We start from the raw sequence: 17,795 nt of genomic DNA on the forward strand, positions 1-17,795 counted from the left end.
TTATTCAGTAAAAAGCAACTTGTCGATACTCGGTGAGGTCACTCTGGTGTGAAGTCTTCTGAAGCTGGAGCAGCCGGCCTCAGGATTCTCCTCTGATTCTGGCTTTCTGTCAGAAAACAATGAAGCCGGTCCTGAAAGATTTCAGTGTCCCCGGGAAATTGCGGTCAAATATTGTCTGTGTTTATTGACCTCGAAAACAATTGATAGACAGGCTATATAAAACAGTGACCTCATCATGAACGCTTGACATTTTTCTTTTATTTTCGGCCAGAGCCGCTGCATCAGCCGCCTCCATCTGTGTTTCATACTCGTTGTCGGCCGTTGTGTTTCACGTTGACTAAAATATTAACTGAAATTATACAAAAATTAAATCTAACATTTCACTCACTGAATCGTGACCAAAACAAAAAGAATAATATGTGAGTTTAAAGGAACAGTGTGTGAGTAGTGATGGGTATCGTTAGGATTTTATCAATGCTAGTACTTTTATCGATACTCTCATCGGTTCTTTTTGATTATATTGTGAGAAAAAAATGCAATTAAGATGGGAGTCGACATCGCTTTATTATTCTTGTCTGAATACAAAGTGTTTTTTGAGCAGCAATACAAGAATTTCCAAAATCTTTCAAATACATTCACAGCTAAGTGATTAGCTTTCTTTTATTAAACTATTAACAGGAAACTCCGTATAGCATCGCTAACGTTACCCGCAGTGGACGAGGATGGACGGCTGCTCGCTGGAAAAAAGCTGAAAACTGTTCTGCAGATTTATGTTCTGCTTGTTCGACCAAATGTTTTGCTAAAATGCTGATAATACATCCCTTACTTGTTGTCAGCATCTACTTGAGTAAAATGTAGCCACTCGTTGGGTATTTTTGTTCTCTCTCCATGGTGTCTCGCGCTGTACTGAGCCAGAGTCGGTGTGTTTGTGTCAAAGTAAAGCACGACTCCGCCCCTCGTGCAAAGACACAGAGAGGAGGTTTACGGCGCTGCTATTTTCCGTAGCTTCTAAAGTACCGGGAGCAGAACCGGTAACTCTGGACCTTATCAATACTCCGGGGTTTGCTAGTTTAGAACGGGTTCCCGTTTAGAACCTGGTTTTGGTGGGCATCACTGTGTGAGATTTAGTGGCATCTAGTCGTGAGGTTTCAACAATATGATGATGATATGATGCTCAGCGTGTTGGAGAACCTACGGCCCTCAGGTAGAGATGGATATCTTTAGGATGTTATTGCTGCAAGGAGCCACTCTTATTAATACTCTGTTCTTCTTCATGATGAAATGATTGCTTTTAAAAAACAATTAAATTTAGAACAGGATTATACGTTTTTAATAGTTTATATATAACTAAATGTTGTTTGTAGAGCAGTAACAATGTTTACAACAGCAAAGTCACTTTATAAAGTCATTAATATCTCACTGGAAACAAAAAATGTCACTTCCCCTGGTTCACTGTGCGTGTGTGTGCGTGCGTGTGTGTGTGTGTGTGTGTATTTGGAGGAGCTCAGCCCGACAGAGAGAGCAGTGGAAGAGCTCGCTTCAGCGTGATATTAAATATACTAAAACATTAAAAAGCACCAGTAATGTCGGGGCTTATCAATAACTCCGATCTTTAATATTCCGGGGCATGTTTATTACAGAGTTTTGGTAGCCATCCCTACCTTTTGGTAATGCAAAAACGCGACCGGCACTCACTAGAGCTGGTGTCCGTTGAGTGTTTGTCCCTTCTGGGCTGCTGTAGAAACATGGCGGTGCCACATGGCGAACTACGTAGAAGACGACTCGCTCCCTATGTCAATACAAATGGCTTTTTCTAAGCTGAATAAAACACAAACATTCTTAGTTTCAGGTCATTATACACATTAAATTCCATTTCTGCTGATGAATCCTCCTAAATGTTACACACTGTTGCTTTAAACAAACCACACATTTCAATAAACGACTAAAACTAAATTTAGAATTCTTCTTTCAGTGTCAGGAACTGACACGGGTGGTAGTGTGTTTTGTTTTTGCTCCACTTATCTAGTTATGCTGGCCTGTTTTTGTTTGTTTGGGGTGCAGTCAGGGCTCAAAGTACCTAAAACAGATGTGTGTATCACTGGCACTGGCAGCTTAACAGCAAAATAAAAACGAGACATTCTGAAGATCATCCTGTTGGTAAGGTTTGAGGACCTGTCTGCTCGCATGACCAGTTATACAATCTAATCGTTTGTGTGCAGATTTGTTCCTATTTTGCCCGTCCTGCCATGTGCTTGCAATATCTGCGCAACCATTTTTACCTTGTCTTCTTTCCCTTTCTGTCTGTTTCTCCCTTGTTCTCCTGTGTGTTTGTAGCAGATGCTACCTGGTAAGAAGTTCTGGGAGGCGGATGACTCTGGGAAGGACGGACCAAAAGGGATCTTTCTGGACCAGTGGAGGGACAGTGCATGGGGGGCCTCAGGTATACACCAGTCTGACTTAGGTCTGTGATAGAAGACAGTTGGCTGTTGATACCAGTGGCGGGAACTCGTATTCTTATTAAACCGTTCGGTACGAGGCTTACGAACCGAACAATACGTTTGAATAATACTAGTGCAGAAGCTTGGAAAATGCAGAAGCTTAAATTGAGGGAAATATAATATTTTCGGTGGACTGCGCTCACGTAGGAGACGACGGGCTTTGTGACCTTTGAACCTGGAACAAAAAAAAACAAAAACAAAAAACAGCTGAGGCTACGCTAAACTACCATAACGTGAAAACAACTGCGGCAAACCCCGCGATGAAGGGATGCTTCGTCATTAACGGACAAGTCAGAATCAATGTAATTAACACAATGACAAGAACAAACTCGCAAGAACCAGTCACATATATTTATATGACAACAAAGCATGACAAATCAATCCAGCAACACTGCAGCGCTACAACACGTATTCCGCTGCACACTGAAGAGCGCGAGCCATTCAAATGTTATTCACATCAGAGGAAACAATATTAACTGTATCATAAAAATGACACGATAGAAAATCTAACAGTAGTAACGCTACTGCAGATGTAAAAACACAAAAGCAGTTCACTGACCACAGCTGCAGTTCACTTAAAGACAAAGTCCATCCTCCTTTCTTTGTTAAAACAAAGAGTTTAATGACGCGGTTGTTCAGAACATCCGTGCGGGTCAGTTCCAGTCAGAGGTCCTCCTGCGAACGTGTTCGTTGAGTTGTAGATCCACTCGGGTCTCAGCAAATGTTTCATTCTTAGCCATAAAATGTGCAACGCTTCTCCGCCACTGTCAGCCAGAAATACCATTGGTACAAATCCTTGTCCATGCTAGCTGTGGGGTTGACCGACCCTTGGATACGATGTCCAGTTTTTCTGGTCTTGAGGAATCTGTTTCTCCTCCTTCAGCCATTGAGTGCTAAAAAACAAAGCTAGGTTAAAAAAAAAAGAATCTACACCAAGCGAAACGCTAAAAATGTCATAACTTCTCTTACATATGTTTCAACCTGAACTCTTCCTAAATACTAAGATCTGCTAGCTAGCTTTCTGTTTGACAAAAGTCACGCTGGCCCACTGACCAATCACGGCGCACGTTAATGCAGACGTACTTAGCAGGCTACCTGGGTACCACTGGCACCTCAAAGAATACGCCCAACATGTCAAACTAAAGATCTGATTGGTTGAAGACTATGACAATCGACAATAACGTCCCCATTTACTTAACCTGCAAAGTCTACCTAGAGGACCTCGGGCCTCTCTCCTTACATAGAGACATAGGGGCTGAATCTGATTGGATAAAAGCTCTCCTTAAAGCAAGCTGTGCTGGAAGCAGCGCTGCAGGAAGGAAGCAGAGCAACGGAGGAAGACAGGAGCTGTGCAGAAAATAAGCTAATGGGGGGGGAAAAAAGATTATAATACATGTAGTGTATTTGTGAAAAATTATAAAATAGCTATAACTTTGTGATTCTGTTTAGGGCGGCAGAGAAGGCTTAGCTGGCCCTGACGGCCCACCACTGGTTAATACACATGGCAGGTTTGTTTCACAAGGACATCAAGAAACCACCAGAACAAGTGTGGTGTTGGATGCACATATTTAGGTTCTTTTCAGAATCAAACGCTGATGTCAAAAATCACTGGTATGTTCTCCCAGATGATGAGATTTGAGTTTCTAACTGTCCAAGACCCGGTTCAGACCTGGTTCAGACCCAGTTCAGACCCGGTCCCAGTGTGACTAAGATAAAGAAAATCTTTTCAAAACACACCTAGGCCCATAAGCGGAAATTATTTTTAAGAAACCTCAGTAAAGGCAATTCAGATAATCCCATTACAGCTGTAGGCAATAGAGACGATTACAAAAAAACGAACAGGAAGTTGTAACAGAAGAAATTCAAAGCCTTGGGGTCTATAACCCATCAATGGGATTATAATTAAGACTGGTATAATTAAAGTCTAATAAAAGACAAAAAAAATGGTCCAATACGACTTGGAATGGAAACGCCTATTAATAGGTCACAACAACAAAGCACTGTAGACGAGACGGCTCTGTGTTCCAAGACTGGTTATGGAGGACAGTCTGCCCCAACAGGTCACCCCCCCCCCCCCCCCCCAAGGGAGAGGGGGAGGGGGAGAGAGAGAGAGGGAACACACACACACACACACAGAGTAAGCACTAAGTTCACGGCCCAGGAAGCAGCACAGTCCGGGGGAGGGGTGCTGTAAAGCAGACACGGCTGGGGTCGCAAGCCACTTTCACTGTCTGAGCCGAACTAGAGCCGGTCGCTGCGCACCGCTGCAGAGGAAATGCACACGGAGAGCCCAGCGTTGAGAAGCGTCAAAATGTTTATGGCTAATTCTGAAACTATGGCGGAGTAAAAGACACTGTTGACCCGCCACAGTGTAGGTAATTAATGGGAAACACTGAAGTAGTTCGGCCATCTGTCACCATCTGAGCAACATCTGATGTGGCAACATTCAGACCGTCTCAGAAAATACAGTCTGACGTGTTGGGATGATAAAATATGCAACAATGCAAACTTGTGTGATATCTTTAAAAAAAAAAAAAAAAAATCTGTAATGTAAAATATGATCGTGTTAATCGTGCTCATGTGTGAAGCTGTGCATGCATGTTACTAACGGTCCCTCCTCCTGTCACATTAGATCACTCCGTGTCTCAGCCAATCATGGTGTCCCGTCGGCCAGGGCAAGGTTTCCATGGCGGTGGTGAAGTCGGGGTGGGCTCGGTGATGTCACCGCGCTCAGAGAGCGGAGGGCTGGGGGTCAGCATGGTGGAGTACGTCCTCTCCTCCTCGCCAGCTGAAAAACTGGATTCCTGCCTCCGAAAAGGACCTTATGTAAGTCTGAAGTCGACTTCCTCATAATCACTTTCTCCTCTGCCTCACTGTTATCCTGATCGTAACAATCCCGACTTTTCGTTAAACTACGTCAGCATCACATCAGCAATAACCTCAACACACCCTCTCTGTCTTTCTCCTCTCACTGCTTCTCCTCTGTCAGCCTGTGATTGTCAAAATGGGGGGACAGGTCTTTCACCTTGTCCATGTCGGTCTGTCCTCCCCACTCTGCACAGTTTGTGTGTTTGCCATCTGTCACATCTTTCAGCTTTTCACTGTCTGTTATGTTTCTGTTCTCTCCGTCACACAGGGACAGAGGGATGGAGAGGTGGAAGAGGAGAAGAGGGAGAAGCCGAAGGCAACATTTGAAGGAGAGAAACTGAAGGAGTTGACAGAAGTTGAAGCTGACGTCATCAACGACGTCATCAACCCCAACGGGCTGCCCGTGCAGAACGGCCTTGACGTCGATGTCAAAGAGTTTTGGTAAGACTCGGCGTGAAAGAGACACTCGCAACTTGAAATGCTTCTTGTTTTAAGAGCAGCCTTTAGATGTAAACTCTTCCTCCTCCTGTCTCTGCAGTCGCCCCCCAGGCAACATGCCGGTCCCTGGTCCTGAGGGCGACCTGCATGGAGGTCCCGGGGGTGTAGGGGCTGATGGCATGACACCCATGGGAGGTGGTGGAGGCCCCAAACCTCATGAAGACTTCTCTGGGGTGGAACAAGGTGGGGTCACCATGGACCCCATGGAGTCAGTGATGGAGCCGCTTCAGTTTGACTACAACTCCCAGATGCCCATGGACAATGCGCCCACCGTGGGCTTATTTGATTACGCCAACCAGCAGCAGGTGAGAGCAACAGGCAGAGAATAGTATATAAACATTTGTCATTAGCTCTTCATTAGGGCTGGGTCATGTGGAGAAAATACCTCCATCGTAGTGCGGATATGACGAAGGGGGTAAACGCAAATGATAGAGTGGTTTTGTAAGGTCAGGAAATTACATAATTTAACTGTAAATGCAGCCTTTAAAACCAGGAAAAGACGGCCACATTACGATATCTAGTCTCCCACCGTGATATTGATATGATGCTCTGCATGATATTCGTGTTATTAACCTGTGGTTGTGCCTTTGCAGCTGTTTCAGAGAAACAACGCCCTAGCAGTGCAGCAGTTAACAGCAGCCCAGCAGCAGCAGTACGCCTTGGCGGCAGCACAGCAGTCTCACATTGGTAAGAGACAACACTGGCTCGGTTTCCCTTTAACTGACACACATTAGATGAAATGAAGTTTATGAAAATGATTTCTTATTTTTGTTGCTTTTGCTCTCATTCTTATTGATGTATAACATTTTACTCACTAGTTGAGTAGTGATGGGAATGTGATGGATCACTACATAACACCATATATCACTATAAACAGCATTACAACTGAATGAAAAGAGCAACCACATGATTTTACCCGTAACTCTGTTATCTAAGCCATTTATTTACCTGAAATGTCAGACCAAAAGTACCAATCATTATATTATATTTGCAGGAATTTCATATGTTTTGTTGGTCTGTCCTAGTGACTCAACAACAGTGGCTCAGTGGGTGCTGCAATTTTAAGTTTTTAATTTTGGAGCAAAAGAACAGACGTTGCAAAAAAACTACATGTTGTTGCAGTCAAATGGTAACTAATGCTCGGTTCATATTTCTTAGGTTTACTCGAAGGCAATTAAAGCTTAACTAGTCTAAAGAATCGTTCTGAAACATTTTGGTGCCCTAAACTAAAAAATACTTTTAATTAGAATCTAAATTACGGTGTTGGAAGAGTAAATCCTGAAGTGGTTAATGTGTTTAAACTTCATTCTAGGAGTGAGTTTATTCCCTGCTTCACCTTTTTCCCTCCATGTGTTCTCAGGTCTGGCTCCAGCATTTGTGCCCAACCCTTACATCATCAGTGCTGCTCCACCAGGGACAGACCCCTACGCAGCCGGACTAGCAGCAGCAGCTACACTCGGTGAGACGAGTATTTAGAAATGGACCCACTGCTCCGTGTTAATTAATTTCCCACAGCAAGGACACGCATAAACACCCATCTCACCTGTATTTTGTGTATTTGTTTGGGCCCAGGTCCGGCAGTGATGCCTCCCCAGTACTACGGTGTGACCCCCTGGGGGGTCTACCCTGCCAACCTTTTCCAGCAGCAGGCTGCTGCAGCCAACAACTCGGCCAATCAGCAGGCGGCAAACCAGGGCCAGCAGAACCAGCAGCAGGTCAGTTGGCTGCTCGCCAAAAGAACTGGCATGCTGATCCTCATTGGCTCAAGTGGTTCCTGTCAGATCTCTCCTTATGTGCCAGTTTGAAATTTGCATTCAGTCTGACTGCTGCTCTACTTGGGTCTATAAGCAGAATCCTCTTTGCATCTCGTGAAAGTCATAAACCAATCAGCAGGAAATGTTTCATCCAACTGCTGTTTATTTACTCCTGCTTTGCTCATATATGCTAATAAAGGGAATGCTCTCCCATCCTGGCTGTTTATTGCATGCCACCATTTGTCTCTCTGTGTGTGGGCACATTAGCTATTAACTAGAAGAGAATGTGAACGTGATAAAGTTATGTCTGCAGCGTACCACAGGTTCTCTGATTTGGAGCACTGTTTTTGAATTAATTTGCATATTGACGACGATTCAAATGCCTCTCATTTGCCTTCCTCTTTATTAAGGTGATGCGTGGCGGGGGAAACCAACGTCCTTTGACCCCCAGCCAAGGCCAACAGAATCAGCAGAATGACCAGCTGGTTGCAGCAGCAGCAGTTAACTCCGCCCTTGCCTTTGGGCAGGGGCTAGCAGCAGGAGTCCCCGGTGAGAATGTTACTCTGCAAAACAAATCCAGTTGCATTTGCTATTACAGCACGAGTTCCAGATATCTGAATTATGAAACTGTTCGATAAGTGATGGCTGAAATCACCCACTAACACCCATTGCTACGTGAAAGAAAGGATGCGTTAACATCTATTTAGGTGCCCTCTGAATAATCATCTGCTGCTGTCTCTTTCTCAGGCTACCCAGTCCTGGCCCCTGCAGCCTACTATGATCAGACAGGGGCCCTCGTGGTCAACACTGGAGGTCGGAGTGGCCCTGTCCGCCTCATGGCCCCCGGCTCCGTCATCATATCTCCTTCCGCAGCACAAGCAGGTAAGACGGCAATGCACCCAGAGCCTTAAAGGTTTGGCCCGTCTCTGTTGTTCCCTCCTGCCGACAGGACAAACAAGGATGTCGTGCACACAAAACAACGGATTGCACATTGTGGTCTTTGAAACTTATTCCGAATGTCCCTCTCATTCAGAACATGCAGTTAAGAGATTATGAGACTGTACCTTCAAGCCTAGCCTTAGATCTTTCCCATGAGTTCCTGTGAGTCAGTGTTATTGATGTGAATTTAGACACGAGTATGGAAAATGTGTGTTTGCATTAATATTTGAGATGATGCATACAATTGTAAATGTTTTAAAGAAATGCATCTACTAAAGAAACTTTGTGGCACTTGGTCAAATTAAATAGATTTTACTGTATAGAAAGGACAGAAGGGGAACCTGTATAATAACTCTTTGTGTTCTCCCTCCAGTTGCAGCAGCAGCAGCAGCCTCCGCAGGTGGTGGCAACGGTGGGCTGGGCGGCGGGGGTAACGGTCCGTTTCGTGCCATGACGTCCCAGCAGCCTCAGCAGCAGGGTGGCCCTGGTGGTGCTCTGGGAGGAAGCTCCTTCTACGGATCCTCCTCCCTCAGCTCCTCCTCCCAGAGTTCCTCCCTTTTCTCACAAGGCTCTGGTCAGCCAGGGCCAGGTTCTGCCTCCTTAGGCTTCAGCCAGCAGGCCTCCTCCTCCCTCGGTGCCACACTGGGGGCCACGCTCGGAGGCTTCGGCACTGCAGGTAGGACTACACCTTTCCCAAGGAGTCTACTGCTGGAGACTTATCAAAGCGGTCAGTTGTTTGCATTTTTTTAAAATATTTTTTTATCAAACATAAGTGGTTTGCACCAAAAATAAGCTGTTAATAGTTAAACAAAGAAAAAATCTGTCTTAATGTTTCACTGATCTAATGTTCATCATTGTCTCCCTCTAGTGGCCAACTCAGGTGGAGGCAGCGGTTCCCGGCGGGACTCCCTGACGGGCAACAGTGAGCTGTACAAACGCACGCCCTCCAGCCTCACCCCGATTGGCCATGGAGGCTTTTATAACGGCACCTTGGGCTTCAGTCCTTCCCCTGGCCCCGTGGGCATGCCTCTACCCAACCAGGGCCCCTCCCATTCCCTCACACCCCCGCCTTCCCTATCCAATCACAGCTCCTCCTCCAACCTCAATCTTGGTAAGTGTCTTTGATTCGATCGATTGAGGTTAACAATGTCATTGATTGTGTTTTGTTTCACAATAATGCCACTGGAATAGCTACTCCATAAACATGGTGCTCTTTTTCTCCCATTATTTAAAAAAAACAAAAACCTTTTTTGAGCATGTGTAGGACACAGCTGTGAAGACTCCCTGAACAAGACGTTCTTGTAGATTCCCTGGTGTAACGAATTTATCGTTCACATCAGATGTAATTAGATGTTAACATGTACACACTTTTTTTTAAACACGTGTTATTAAATGTGTCCCATCTCGCTCAAAATCAACAGACTCAATCAACTGACAAACTAAAATGTGACAACAGCGTTTTTTTTTTCAGCCAGCATATTTTGAGGGATTAATTACTGGCAGACTTTTGTTGCCTGTGTTTCCATGATTGACGGTTGGCAGAGTGAAGTGTAACACTTGCTTGTGATGAAACAACAATCAGACAAACTGACAGAGCCAAGTCAAGGCTTCATAATCACTGAACTACTGATTACCTCGAATTGGCAAAGTCTTTGGAGATGTGTTACTATACAGATGTGAACTGCAGTAAACATCAGCTTTTGAAGGGAGGAAACTGAGCTCTGATATCCTCAGCTACACTGTGTACAGACTTCAACTGGAATATTTGCATACATCAAGTTACGAGTCATGCCCCTCCACCAGAAACAAAACCTAAGACGCGTGTTTAGCTACCGCCAGGTTTTATGTGTGATTCTAAGCTATGCATTTAAAAGTCAAATGCACTGTGATCAATGTCATTAAAACGTAAACAACACAATCTAATGCAGTTAAATACAGTACGGGGTAATAAGGGCCTTCTTAATATTTGAGGCAGTGCTGCCATCCAGTGCTATGTTTCTGTGCTGCAGAGCTTTAACATCATTTACATGATCTCAAAATGTTAGTACGGCAGTGTCATCAATTAAAAAAATATAATCCATGTCAACCCATGCAAGTAATCATTGCAGCAGCATTTAAAATACAGTGCAAGAGTGCCAGTTCTGACAATCACATCCTTATTCCGTCTGACTCCACAGGAGGCCTGACCAATGGCAGCGGGCGTTTCATCTCTGCAGCTCCGGGCGCAGAGGCCAAGTACCGCAGCGCCGCCAGCTCAGGCTCCTCCCTCTTTTCACCCAGCAGTCAGCTGTTCCCCTCGTCACGGCTACGCTACGGCATGTCGGACGTGATGCCGTCAGGCCGGAGCCGCCTGCTGGAGGACTTCAGGAACAACCGCTACCCCAACCTGCAGCTCAGAGACATCGCGGGCCACATCATGGAGTTCAGCCAGGACCAGCACGGCAGCAGGTACACACACACACGCAGACATCACTTCAACCTAAAGTACACGGATCAAAACCACGTCAGTAAAACACAGGACACCAATTGGTACTCAGAGCTCAAACAAGACAATTTAGTTATTTTCTTGGACTTGACAAAGCTCTTCCAAAGACATGAAGCTGTTTTTACATGCTGACTGATACTAATTACGACCTGTAAACTCGTGTGTAAGTAACACTTTGACGCCGGCTTTCTTTGGTCACCAAATCTTTGTATTTTAGGTCGGTGGACGTGTCTCGATGCGTTCTAGGATCGCCGTTATTAGATGACAGCCCAAAATCTCAGTGTATTGGAGCCTTAAGTTAGTTCGGGAAAACAACTCTGATCAAGTTCACAGTTGAGTGTTCAACACGGACTGAACAGGCCGACTTTGCTAATGTTTCAAAGTTACAGCCCTCAGACTCTATATATGACTATACTGTCATATTTTCAGGTTCATACTCCGTGGAGAGTCGTGTAACTCTGTGCCTCTGAATAGAAAGAAGGATTTAAAGCAGGAATGAATCTTTCAGCTGAACGGTTCAGCCTGCTCTGGGGGACCCTGAATCTTCTACCAGGGGGTAAGAGCTGTAACTCTGGGTGGAGAATGTGAGTCGGATCACTATTACACGATGTTCTGTCTGATAATAGACGGCTCATAGATAGTTTGGAGGGGCGAGTCATCTTTAACCCCCATCATTTTCATATTAGTGTGGAGCAATCAGATTTAAACTGTACAAGTTACCATACCAGGCTGTTATATATCATATCCATCATATTTAATACTCTCCAAGACTGCATGGAGAAATAGTTACATGAACTCCTGCTCAACTCTATAGACCATAAGTCTGCATAAATAATGCGCCCGCTGTGGCAGCCGTCAACACGGGTCCTCCAGCCGAGTGTGTTGTCAGTGTAACCTCTGAGGTACAGGCCGCTCTGGGGTCCGGGTGTCTGGGTCTGCCTGGGTTGAACCAGCCCTGCCTCAGATGCAGATGCACTTTCACCACTGAAATGATCTATTAATACACCGTGACATTCAGTCTGCACATTCCAGACGTTTTCATTCTACAGTCTCTTCGACATCACTGTCCTCTTTTATCTCTGCTTTTTGCCTGGCATCCATCACTTCACCTCACAGGCTACTCGGCTTCTTCTCCTCGTCTTTTTCCACTCTGAATTTCATCTCCTTGTGTGTTATTATTCCCTCGGGTTAAAGATTTAGAAGCAGCTCTCTCTCCGTCTTTGTACATCTGTTTCACTTTATTGCTCCGTCACTGTCTGCCGTGTTTATTAGTCTTCGTCTTCAAGTTCATCCAAACTTTGTGAATGCACTTTATTTACGGAGTAGGCTGTATACTTTTGTCATGAGGCTTTTATAAATTGCAAAAGCCGAGGAAATTAAATTGAAGAACAACCAAACAAGAGACATTTGTGGTTAATCTAATGTTCATCCGCTCTGTCTCCAACAGGTTTATCCAGTTGAAATTGGAGCGAGCCAGTTCAGCGGAGCGCCAGCTCGTCTTCAGTGAGATACTGCAGGCGGCCTACCAGCTAATGGTGGATGTCTTTGGGAACTATGTCATCCAGAAGTTCTTTGAGGTGAGTCAGATAATCGAAGTGTACAGTGATTTAAGTCGCCATGATGGAGTTTATGAGGACGTCTGAGTCATTGATTCTCTAGAACTGCACCGGATTTTCGCGTCCTCTGTGTGGCTGTGTAATATACGTGGTATTGTGTCGTGTTTCATCAAATGGATTAGAGGATTTACAAGCTTATTTTCTGTATGTGTGTTTGTTTTCAGTTTGGCAGCCTGGACCAGAAGCTGGCTCTGGCGGAGAGGATCCGAGGTCATGTGCTGTCTCTGGCCCTGCAGATGTACGGCTGCAGGGTCATTCAGAAAGCTCTGGAGTTCATCCCCTCTGATCAGCAGGTCATTGTAAGTACACTGTATGAAGGTATAAACAATGGAAACACATTGTACCTTTTGTACTAGAACAACCTTAATTAAACCTGTCCTGCCATAACCCTTCTGTGGCTCGTCACTGTCGGAAAGAAAAGCTAAATATGCTTTAAAACATGACTACTGTCCATGTGCTCATAATTCAGTCATGAATGAGGTTGCGTTGCTCATGGATCACTAATACCTGTTTATACAGCATCAACAACGAGGTGGGCTCCTTACGCTGAGATGGCATTTTTCATCTACATTATGAGCTTCATGTTGGCGCTGCCTCGTGTAGCAGCAGGTTCCTCCCAGGCACTCTGTCATCAACGATGAATGAGGCTAATGATACCACAGTTTATATGCAAATGTTGAAGTGTGTGTGTGTGTGTGTGTGTGTGTGTGTGTGTGTGTGTGTGTGTGTGTGTGTGTGTGTGTGTGTGTGTGTGTGTGTGTGTGTGTGTGTGTGTGTGTGTGTGTGTGTGTGTGTGTGTGTGTGTGTGTGTGTGTGTGTGTGTGTGTGTGTGTGAGATCCATCTCTCCTTAATGGAGCTCAATAGAATCTCCAGGGCAACTGCTCAATCCCACTTTTATTGGTTGGGCTACGAGACGCTGTGAAAAATGAAGGAGAGTTTTGGAAAATGCTTTCAGGCGATATTTGATTCCTCACAAACAATTACATGTCCCTCTCCACATGCTCTGTCCTCTCTCCCCCGCAGAGCGAGATGGTGCGGGAGCTGGACGGCCACGTGTTGAAGTGCGTGAAGGACCAGAACGGTAACCACGTGGTGCAGAAGTGCATCGAGTGTGTCCAGCCTCATGCGCTGCACTTCATCATAGACGCCTTTAAGGGACAGGTGGGTCCCCCTCTGTGAGCAACGCTCTCTGAAGAAATATTTCCACATTCAATCACTGAAAGCCTGCCGGGTGCTTGGCTGACATCCGCGCATACATTTTGCTCGTCTGCACACATACACTTGACGCTGTTGCCTTGAGGCAGCGAGCATATTGTCACCACCAAAGTACACAGACACACTTACTCGGTCGGGGGGGGGAGAGGGGCTTGCCATGGCAACGTAAACCTCAGCCCAGCGACAACAGCCATCTTCTATCTGCCAGCTGAATGTCACATTAGCATGACGTGTCAAAAGAGAGATGTTGTGTGTCCGTGCATGCACCGTTTTGTCTGATGCTGATTAAAGGTTTCAGGATGAGTCACTCTGACAGTCTGACAGAGTTCTTTGCTCTTCACACATTTGAATGTTGTGTCACTGCATGTTTTCTACACTACGGCTTGGATTTGTCAGGAAAGCTGCCTTCACCTTCCCTGCAGGAGTGTGTGAAAGTATGCCTATGATCATTTGGTGCTTTAATCCCCGGGACTTTCTGTGCCTTAAGGGAAAGCGTTTTGAACTGAGGTGGATTAGAGCCGTGTTCAACTCACCGAGCTCCAGGACCACTCGGTGTACGTCATGAATAAGTAACATGTAATTACCTGTGTGTGTGTGTGTCTCTCAGGTCTTTGCCCTCTCCACTCACCCTTATGGCTGCCGAGTCATTCAGCGCATTCTCGAACACTGCCTTCAAGAACAGACGCTGCCTATCCTGGAGGAGCTCCATCAACACACAGAGCAGCTGGTGCAGGTAACGCACACTAGCACTCACTAGCCGTCTCTCTTCCTCCGCCAGCTATGTTTTTCTAGAGCCAGTTGAGAGAAGTTGGCTTAAAGAAAACCTCTCTCTCAGTGTGGATTTTAGAAGTTGGCTGCGTGTTTGATGTGACGTCGGAAGCAGCAGCTGGTGTCCTTGCGTTTCAGTCAATGTGTCTGTGTGGTTTGTTTTATTTAGGACCAGTATGGCAACTATGTGATCCAGCACGTTTTGGAGCATGGCCGAGCTGAAGATAAGAGCAAGATAGTGGCGGAAATCCGAGGCAATGTACTGGGACTCAGCCAGCACAAGTTTGCCAGGTAAATAACCAACTCAAGATTTCAGTTTCATGTCCCCACCTTCTTTGAGAAATGTTTCTTTCGTTTCTCCACAATTGCAGCCAGACGTTTTCTTTTAAATGCACCTTAACGCTCAGCCCTCCCTTCCCGTCTTTAGTAATGTGGTGGAGAAGTGTGTGACCCATGCGTCACGGGCAGAGCGGGCCGTGCTGATAGATGAGGTGTGCAGCCTGACTGAGGGCCCCCACAGTGCCTTATACACCATGATGAAGGACCAGTACGCCAACTACGTGGTGCAGAAGATGATCGACGTGGCCGAGCCCACCCAGCGCAAGATCGTAATGCACAAGGTGGGTGGAAGGAACAACGTCTTCACACATGCTGGGATAATGGAGGTTGTTCCAAACCTCTTAAAGTCGAGCAATTAAAACACCATAAACGTGTAATTGAAGGGTTTAGAACACAATCACTTGTGTTAAGAGTTATTATGGCCAATCTTTTAATTCAATGATTATGTATTTGTTGGCGTTTGAGAGCAATTGTTCTGCAAAAAAAATACATATTTGGAACTACAAAGCAGTTGCAGTGATGTCTTTAAAAATCGTTTATTTTGACTCACTAACAGTCATTAGACAGGCATATAAATTAGTAATACATTAAATATGATAATCCTGCATTAGTCCTACAGTGGAGTTATTTGCAAAATAGACTGTCTAGAGAATTTCTCAATTTTAAACTACACACACACACAGTCATCCCAATTGTATGATTATTTTGTTTTGATTGGCTTCAGCACTACATAAATATCAACTCCTTGAGTTAAAGAAATTCTGAAGGGGGGAGGGGGAGCATGTCTCCTGTCAGCCCATAATCCCTTCACTTACCTGCACTTCAATACATCTTAAGGTCACTGCATTCAGTGTGATTATTGATTTCCAGATAGATGGGTGTTGGTGATTTGCTGTTGTGGTAGAGCAGAAGGGAAAGGGGGAGGGAATGTGTGTGTTGGAAGTGCACGCTGCCCATATCCAATTTGAACATGTGTGTAACATGTGTGTTTGTGTGTTTGTGTGTCTGCACAGATCCGGCCTCACATTTCCACCCTGAGGAAGTACACGTATGGAAAACACATCCTGGCCAAGCTGGAGAAGTACTACATGAAGAACGGCGTTGACCTGGGTCCTCTCTGTGGCCCTCCCAATGGCATCATGTAAACCCATTCCCCCCCCCCCCTCCATTCCAGCCTAAAATCATCGTCTACCACCTGATTCCCCCCCCCCCCCCCCCCCCCCACCACCCCCTACCTCATCCACCGTGAGCGGTCATGTCTACCACCCCCGCCCTACTGTCTGACCCTCTTCCACCCCCCACCCCCCCCAAATCCTGCTCACAGGCAGCCTTAGTTTTTCTCAGATATTGTTGCCCCTCCTCCACCTGCCCGACCAGGCCCACTGAACTGGGGGAGTGAGGGAAGGAGGGCGGGGAGTGGAGAGAGGTGAGACCCGTTCTGCTCATCGCTCCACTCCCTCCTTTATTTTTGTGTTTCGTTTCCTTTCATGTCCTCTTTTTTTTTTTTTTTTTTTTTTTTTTTTTTTTTTCTGATAAACTCAAAAATCATTTCACCTTTTGCTACTGCTGCACACACAATCCTAGTGTCCTAGTCACCACTACGAGATGGAACGAGTATTTAATTTGTCCGACATCATAGATGAACACACACACACACACACACACACACACACACACCATCAGCTAACCAGCAGACAGATCATTTAGCATGGGAGATTCGTTTTCTGGTCTTGCTTCTATAAATATAACGTGTATACTTGGTGTAGACCTTTGCATATATATATAAATATATATATAAAACTTTGTAGTTTTTTCTGGTTTTTGATGTTGAATCTGTATCTATAATGTATCCTAGTAGTGACCACATACTTCTGACTGTATAATTGTACATTTGTAAACCCTTGTAATGTAAAAGTGCTTTACCACCCTTTTTGGTATGAGAAGAAAAAGCTCACTGAAAAAAATCTTAGAAAAAAAACCCTGTGCATTTCAGTGTATATTCTCACCTCCTTGGTTGTGACATATGAGTTGTTGTATATTGTAAATTGTAATATCAAATTTTTGTTTTGAAAAGCCCTTTCTATACAGCGTAGTACTTGTACAAAGATTCGCCACGCTTGGTTTTATCTTTATCTTGTCACTGCTTAACTTAAGACGTCGACCTCCCACTGACCTCCCATTGGACATGTTCTGTTAGACTTAGTGGTGTCTTCTAGTTTATGTTGAAGGTTTCTTTGTTTTTGACCTGTTTTCTTTTTTTTTTTAAGATCTTTTTTATAGGAATGCTTTGCCCCATGAAATGTGTCATGTGTATGGGTATGTTGGCTGGGTGGGAGAAATAACTTTTACTCATTTACCCCCCCCCCCCCCACCCCCCCAAACCCCTCTTATTATTCATGACTGTTTTCAGAGGGGTAAACCCATGGATTGTACAGAGAAGATTCTTGTGTTTTTTGGCATTTCTCAAGTGCTGTAAGTGCTGTATCATACATGTCCTTTTGGGTGAGAGAGGCAGCCCGCCACAGCGCGGTGTACATTTGGAGCAGCCTTGTGTATATTTACTACGAGCACACCTGTAACCATATGTGTATAGTTAACAGAACCTGTGTATGCTTATTGCCTGGGCAACTATTTTTTGTAACTCCTGTTGTAGATTGTCTCTAAACAATTGTGTGATCTTTATTTTGAAACCAAACTGAACAAAAAAACTTTGAAAATGTAACCGTCTCAAGTGTGCTTCATTGCATGTTTGATACGCAGCAGACGCACTGCTGTTTCTATTCTAAAAGAGAGGATCGGGATCTGTGCCTTAGT

The 17,795-nt window shown here is 45.0% G+C and overlaps 2 protein-coding genes across 5 annotated transcripts in view; one reads left to right on the forward strand and one right to left on the reverse strand.

Annotated features, from left to right (window-relative positions):
• pum1 (pumilio RNA-binding family member 1) overlaps positions 1-17,703 on the forward strand; it is a 24,749-nt gene extending 7,046 nt beyond the window's left edge. Inside the window, exons 5-23 of one of the 4 annotated variants that reach the window (XM_076105911.1) lie at positions 2,335-2,440; positions 5,131-5,324; positions 5,635-5,807; positions 5,905-6,169; positions 6,458-6,551; positions 7,225-7,323; positions 7,437-7,579; positions 8,029-8,167; positions 8,366-8,500; positions 8,931-9,284; positions 9,426-9,668; positions 10,735-11,005; positions 12,490-12,619; positions 12,823-12,957; positions 13,683-13,820; positions 14,482-14,607; positions 14,812-14,933; positions 15,070-15,262; positions 15,995-17,703. In XM_076105911.1, coding sequence (XP_075962026.1) covers positions 2,335-2,440; positions 5,131-5,324; positions 5,635-5,807; positions 5,905-6,169; positions 6,458-6,551; positions 7,225-7,323; positions 7,437-7,579; positions 8,029-8,167; positions 8,366-8,500; positions 8,931-9,284; positions 9,426-9,668; positions 10,735-11,005; positions 12,490-12,619; positions 12,823-12,957; positions 13,683-13,820; positions 14,482-14,607; positions 14,812-14,933; positions 15,070-15,262; positions 15,995-16,126 — 3,192 coding nt within the window. In that variant the 3' untranslated portion in view covers positions 16,127-17,703. The remainder of the gene's footprint in view (positions 1-2,334; positions 2,441-5,130; positions 5,325-5,634; positions 5,808-5,904; positions 6,170-6,457; positions 6,552-7,224; positions 7,324-7,436; positions 7,580-8,028; positions 8,168-8,365; positions 8,501-8,930; positions 9,285-9,425; positions 9,669-10,734; positions 11,006-12,489; positions 12,620-12,822; positions 12,958-13,682; positions 13,821-14,481; positions 14,608-14,811; positions 14,934-15,069; positions 15,263-15,994) is intronic. The other 3 variants (XM_076105913.1, XM_076105912.1, XM_076105914.1) reach the window with 3 other exon arrangements.
• Positions 1-17,795, reverse strand: part of LOC142965140 (uncharacterized) — a 282,605-nt gene that overhangs the window by 243,366 nt on the left and 21,444 nt on the right. The gene's annotated exons all lie outside the window — the stretch shown is intronic.

Source organism: Anarhichas minor, unplaced genomic scaffold (genome assembly GCF_050575085.1).
Source record: "Anarhichas minor isolate MPS153535 unplaced genomic scaffold, ASM5057508v1 ptg000033l, whole genome shotgun sequence".
NCBI classification, from domain to species: Eukaryota; Metazoa; Chordata; class Actinopteri; order Perciformes; family Anarhichadidae; genus Anarhichas; species Anarhichas minor.